General features: G+C 44.9%; 1 protein-coding gene across 1 annotated transcript in view; it reads right to left on the bottom strand.

Annotated features, from left to right (window-relative positions):
- PLPPR4 (phospholipid phosphatase related 4) overlaps nucleotides 1–5,385 on the bottom strand; it is a 101,497-nt gene extending 96,112 nt beyond the window's left edge. Inside the window, exon 1 of the mRNA XM_019501667.1 lies at nucleotides 4,966–5,385. Within this exon, the coding sequence (XP_019357212.1) occupies nucleotides 4,966–5,043 (78 nt within the window). The 5' untranslated portion in view covers nucleotides 5,044–5,385. The remainder of the gene's footprint in view (nucleotides 1–4,965) is intronic.
- Nucleotides 5,386–6,626: the final 1,241 nt, after the last annotated feature.

Below are 6,626 nucleotides of genomic sequence, written 5' to 3'. Positions count from 1 at the left end.
CTAAAGAATACACTTAAACACTCAATCAATGAATAACCTACAGCAGTTTGTTGTAGATTCAATAATAGGGAATGGTGCATTGTACCAGGATAGTCAGATATACCCACAGGGAGTGTCAGTGGTCAAAATGGATGCAAGAGGAGAAGCTGGATCTCTACCACTAGCAAATGAAGCTAAATATCATTTAAGCTCATGGGCTAGGGATAGAAGTTACACATAAACCAGTTTAAGTGATCAGAAAGGCTAGGGATAGACATTCAAAAACCCTGAGCCTGAATTGATTCAATCTTTGCAGGTTAGTCTAACCTGACTAGGTTGAACCAATTTGTAACTAGACAGATATTCTCTATGGACTGAGAAAATTCAGACACATGCCTGAAGTGGCTCAGGCTAGAAGCTGGGGGTGGGGGTGGGGTGCTAGAGCAGCCCTCCCTTGCCCTCCAGAGCGCTGAGCCAGGGGTGGGTTGGCCAAGCCCCAGCAGGACCTTTGATTAGGGAGGTCTGGCTGCACCATCCCAGGCTTTTCCCCACTGGCTGCTCAAGGGGCAGGAATGTTGCCAGCCCCCTGCTAGCACTCTGAGGCAAGGGGTTGGGGGGAAAGCATGAATTAATTGATGATATAGAGCTTTTCAATATCCCTCTCCCTGGTTCTTTATACTGTCTGCAGCAAATTGACAGGCAAGCAATCCAGCAGGGAGCTGATAACAGTTTTTATTGTCCCATCAGCAAAACAATAGCCTCTCTCCATTAGTTCAAACTCTTCTTAAACAGCTTACCAGCTGACCTGTTGATTAGCTCCAAAATGCCCTAAGCAGTTACTGTTCTGTCTGCCTGTCCTAGTGAAATTGGAGACATGCACACAGACATCTCTCGGCTTAGCTAGCATACCACATGCCCAGGGTCTGTGGGGCTGGGGTCCATGCTGTGGGAGATAGGAGGGAGGGAGGAGGAGATCCCTGCTTCAGTAGCAAGCAGAGAGTCCCACACAGCCCAGAGAGCATGCTGGGATGCTGGGGGAGTCTAGTTTGTCTTAAACTAGCAAGGGGTCTGGGACAGACATTGCATAAACTAGTAGGGCTGTGTGAATTTCGCCGGGTGTTTTGTTTTGAAGCTGTTTCCACATGTTTTGAGCTCAAAACAGCAAAATCAAAATGAAACAAAAGGCTTTGGAACACCTTCGAAACAAACAGAGGGCACTTGAAATGTTTTGAAAGTTTTGAAACATTTTATTTTGGAGCCAGGCTTACTTGGCTTCAGTGCCAGTCCCAGGTGGTAGTGGCAGCCTCCTATCATCCGACATACAGATCTGGAGGCCTGTACCCTGGGATGAGTCCGGCACAGCCCCACAGCCCCCATATCTGCATGCTGGATGACAGGAGGCTGCCTCTGCTGGCAAGTGTCACGAGTTTTGCTTTCAACAGTTTGAGGTGCCATTTCCCAGAAGCCTGTGCACCTATCTCCTTGAAACTTGGCAGGCTTCATGCCCTCAGAAGGGGCTACCATCCCTACAATTTTCATCCAAATCAGGCAAGCAATGACAAAGTTTTAGGCATTGTCATGATTCCCCATTATGACCTATGGGTGAAATGTCGAAACAGTGAAACAGGTTTGGTTAAACAAAATGGAACAGTGTTTCAAAACAAAATGAAACAACAAAAGAAAACACTGTCCCTTTGAAATGGTGAAATGGACATTAAAATTAAATGGTGCTGTTTTGCACACCTTATAAACCAGTTTGGGCCAAATCAGTTAATTCTGATACTACATTCAACCAGGTTTATCTTAAACTGGTTTCAGCCATTTTCATACTGGTTTATGTGCACTGAGAGTCTGTTCTGTTACAGGTTTAAACCAGTTTTTGATCACTTAAACTGGTTTATGTGTAATGTCTGTCCCTAGTCAAATTGGTTTAAACCTGTAAAAGACCAGAAGTTCACTGCACATAAACCAGTTTCAAAATGTCTGAAACAGGTTTAAGATAAACCTCATTGAATGTAGTATCAGACTTACCTGAGTTGGGTCAAACTGGTTTCTGAAAGTTCTGTCCCAGACCCCTTCCTGGTTCAAGTTAAATCAGGGTCCTCCAGTATCCCAGCATGCTTTGCAGCCCAGGGCAGGGCTGGGCTGAGCTGTGTGCTCCAGAGAGCAGGGTTGGCCCTGCCCCTCTTCTCCCTAGCTGGAGCAATGGGGGTTGGCTGAAAAGAGGGTGGGGGAGGGCAAGTCCAGCTGGGGATGCAGCCCAGTCTGCAGGGGGAGAGGGAAGGTGGAGACTGCTGGTAAATCCTGGCTGGGGCCAGGGTGGGGGTGTTAAACACCCCTTCCTCTGCTCATGCTTATTGCCAGCTGTGACTGTAGACTACAAAGCCCAGAGGCACTCTGAGCAACCTTGCAGAGTCCTGCTGTTGTAATTCTGGACTGCAAATCCCAGAGACCTTGGGGGCAGCAGGAAGAGGAAGCAAACATACAGATCATGCTGGATACGTGCCAGAGAGTTGTTTTGTAGCATCCCCAGCTTATGGCCTGAGCCACTGTACGCAATGTGGCTTCATTTCCTGAATCAAAGGTAAATGTCTGTTCACTTCTGTTTCAATTTAATCTCTGCATTTTAGACTAATCTGCAAAGACTAAATCAATTCAGCCTCAGGCTTTTTGGCTGTCTGTACTTGGCCATAATGGTTTTATGTGGTGTGTAACATCACACATTGCCTTGATTAACACTGATTATCTGAGATCAAAATCAGGCCCATAATTATTTCCTTCAAATGAACCATCAATAGACATTGATTGAACCATCAATAGTTTAGCTCCCCAAATTCTTGTGTAAATCTTGCTGGGTAAAATACTTGAGGTAAAGACTCTATTTTTATTTGTTCTGTGGCCTATCAATGAACATAAGTTATGTTGTTCTTCTTTGCCTCTATGGATTACTCGTTAGGTTTTGGGATTTCTATTTCCTTCCTTTTCCTAGATACTTTTCTGGACCCCTTCCTTTTTCCTAGTTTCTCCCATAAGAACATTTCTTAGTGATCAGATTAGAGGTGCTGAATGTGTGATGCACTATAGCACAATCTAGGTATTGCTCCACCTATCTCACCGTAGAACATACCTGCTGGATTGGGGCTATCCAGAACACAGAAGGAGGTACCATCTTTTATCCATTAGCTGAACTTAATCCCCCTTTATAGAGTTAGCTCTGACTGACTTGCTTAGGGTCTCATACAGAATCTGCACTAGTGTTAGAAATAAAGTTTTTCCTGTGGGAACTGTATGCTGTCCTCTGTCTTAAGCTAATGCCTTAATCACAAGCAATCCTTGTGAAGCAGTGGAGTAATTATGTGGAGAGTGGGCCCAGCAGAAGCCTTTTCTCAGTGGGTGAATTTCACAAAGTAGGCCTAACTCACAAGAAGACAAGTCTAACTTCTTTTTACATAATGTTCCCATCTAATATTTTTTTCTATTCAATTAGCATGGTATTGTTTTGTTTCCCTGACCCAGGCAACTACTGGGAGCTTTTATGGAAAGGTGGTGACTTTACCACAATGTACAAGTGCCTCTCTTCTTATGCTTTCCTGTCTTCCTAAAAAACCTTAGCAGCTCTCTAAATCCTTCTGAACAAAATAAGATATTTGTTTTAATATATTTTGGCAAGATTTTTAATAGTGCTATTCAGGCTAACAGTTATAATTAACTCTTACACCCCTTTCCCCCGCCCATTATTTTAGCTTCTACACATACAGTATCTTCACAACACCTCTGTTGGACAAGTGCCCTCCTCCTTTTACAGATAGGGAAACTAAGGCACAGAGGCTGAATGACTCAATTACTGCCCTGCTGTGAATGGCATCATCAAAAGCATGTTGTGTTAGCATCTGTGTGCAACACGCATGAGTGAGAGATGTCACTGCTCTTTTATCAAACACATAAATAACATACTGATTTCTTGAAGCTGAAACCCTGTTTGCTCTTGCTCAGCTACAGACACTTACAAGTGAATGTCACCACTGTCAAAAGCAATATGCCAGTTCTGAAGCAGTGAGTGCTTGTGAAATTGTAACTTCACCTGGCACCAACAGAGCAGCCATAACATGTTTCAATCTTTAAATAAAGAACCTAATGGGAACCTTTTGCTTTTTCAAAATATAAGCATGCATTTCTAGGTAAACATCTGTTAATGCAACATGATTATCCAGGCAGGTTCCTGGGGACTGATGAAGGCAAAGGACTGTTTTTTAAATTTAAAATCATTTAAATTTTTCAGAGCAATTCTTCAGCAACATGAATTCTGTGTCATCAAGATAATACTCGCAATGTGCTTGCACATACACTCCTTTCTGAAATATGTCTTCCTGTTGAGATTATGCTGTGTATATGATATGATTTCTATTAGTTGCTGCTCTATTTGCAAAAAAAAATTATTCTGGAAGGAAGAGGTTCATTTTACATCAGTTATTATCCTGTCCTAATATGGATTTTATTTAGGCAAAGCACCACCTACACATTTTATATTAAACAATTCTGAAAGGCTTCCACATAAAATGAACTCTAGCTTTAGAGATGAAAAGAACATATTTTCCCATGAATTCTCAGATGATGCAGAGCTGGTTTCAAGAGCAGCCATGAACTGCACATATATTTATTACCAACAAAGCTTAATTTTAACCCTTTGGAATCTACAGGCTCCTAGATATCAGAGACGTACACTGATCTAATAGTACATCTTCACAGAGGTATGAAACATAGTAACATACTCAAACACGTACATAATACACACAGACTCAATATTTCCTCAGTCAGACTTGGTATACAATGACAATGTACTATTCATTCTCTGCCTATTAACCTGGGCAGTGATTAATACAGGAATAGGGAAGTGAACAAATAGGCTAGCTAAGAACATGAGTTCTTCTAAAATGCATCTGCATTATGCTAAAATGGAAGGGAGACAAGCTTAGGCTCTTCACTCACCTCCACAAAATAAAAGCAAGGCAATAGGGTGACGCTGTCCTTGGTTACTTTGCTTTTTTGCCTCTCTTTTGCAGACATGCTTGCTCAGGAGGTGAGCTGGGCTCTTCTTTCAGGATGCGTGAGTGTTTTTATCTCTCCCCCAGTCCTGGCTCCTAGTGCTGATGTCACATTCCCCACAGGCACCTCTGGCGTGCGCAGCAGGAAGCTTCCCCCTTTGCAGCAATTCCCCTTGTGCCAGGCACAGGCAGCCCAAAGCCTCTTCTCTGTGAGAGATTTTCTTTCCTCTCCCAATGCTGTTACAATGGCTTCCCTGCTTAGCACACAGTCCTGCTTTCTATGCATTAGCAGACCCACTGCACTTACAATCCTGAAGCTTCTTACAATATTCATAGGCTTGACGTCAAGAAACCTACTCCATGGAAAGTGGGAAGGGGCCCTGTTTTCCCACAGAAGGGGGGGAGAGTGCTCCTGCCACCTTAACCCCTTCACTCCTGGATTCATTAGTTTGGAGCTTTCAGGAAGGAAGGGGAGGTCAGCTGGGTAACAGGACAAAGGACTGTATGTTGGTGTTGGCAGAGTTCAGTGGAGAGGGGCAGGAGCGGGTTGTGAAGCAGGAGGATCAGGGTGCAGTAGCTAAGGGCCAATGAGATTCCTGGGAAGCCAGTAGTGGAAGGTCTGTAGAAGGTACTGAAAGGGAATAGACAGGTGGGATGGAGATAGTGGCTTCTCCCCTCTCTCAGGTAGGCACAGCAGTGGTTTTCCAGCCCTCCCTGCTGTAGGGCTGAAAGTAGATACAGTAGTTCTCTCCTCTCCTGTAGCCCATGGGGACAAAGGCACTTCATGTATGGGTGAACCATAAGACTGCATTATTCCTCCCTTCCTCCTGGAAGCAGGAACCTGAAAGCGTATATGCATCAAAAACTCACTCAAATCCAAGGGGTCTGAGAGCAGTACATTTCATTCAGGGCAGGAGTGCTACATGACCAGTAGTGTGTAACTTGAGCCACTGCACAACACAACAGTCAGGTCCAGCTGGCTGTTGAGAGCCCCCCACACTGATAACTCAGCTGCTGACAGATCTGAACATCATTGGCTGGGAGGAGTTGAGTGTGCAGTGCAGATAATGAATGGGATGGATCTGCAGAAATAGCTATCTTTCCAAGAGGATGCTTGTATACACAAAGGAATAGCCTGAAATACGTATTCCCATACTCCCAGGTGGACACTTCTATTCCAGTGCATTGTGGCAGGTTAGCTAAGGGCCTTGTTATACCTTATAGTGTGAGCTGCATGAAAGTTGACTGGAGTTAGTGCTAATTTGAGTTTGGAGCAGTCCCACTACAGGCCAGCAGGGCTGGAGGACTGAAAGGTAAGAATCCCCCCCTCCCATTCTGAGCTTCCCTCCTGCCCCTGAGACTCCACCCTCCTTTACCCCTTGGGGTTTCCTCCTGCCCACCCTGTTCCCAGGGCTCTCCCCTCCTGTTACTTGTGACAGCCCATGCTGTCTGTTCCATGATAGGAGGCAGGGAAGGGTTAAGGCTGCCAAGCTGCTGCTCTTCTCCAGGGTAAGCCTGCCCAGACAGCAGTAGCAGTGGCTGGGCAAGCAAGGTAACCTTTCCCTGCCTGCTCCCCTGGGACAGACAGTGTGGGCAGCCACAAGT

Source organism: Gavialis gangeticus, unplaced genomic scaffold (assembly GCF_001723915.1).
Source record: "Gavialis gangeticus isolate Ggan-Ray unplaced genomic scaffold, GavGan_comp1, whole genome shotgun sequence".
NCBI classification, from domain to species: domain Eukaryota; kingdom Metazoa; phylum Chordata; order Crocodylia; family Gavialidae; genus Gavialis; species Gavialis gangeticus.
The sequence above is the reverse complement of the archived record's forward strand: the minus strand, read 5'-3'. Positions and strand labels throughout refer to the sequence as shown.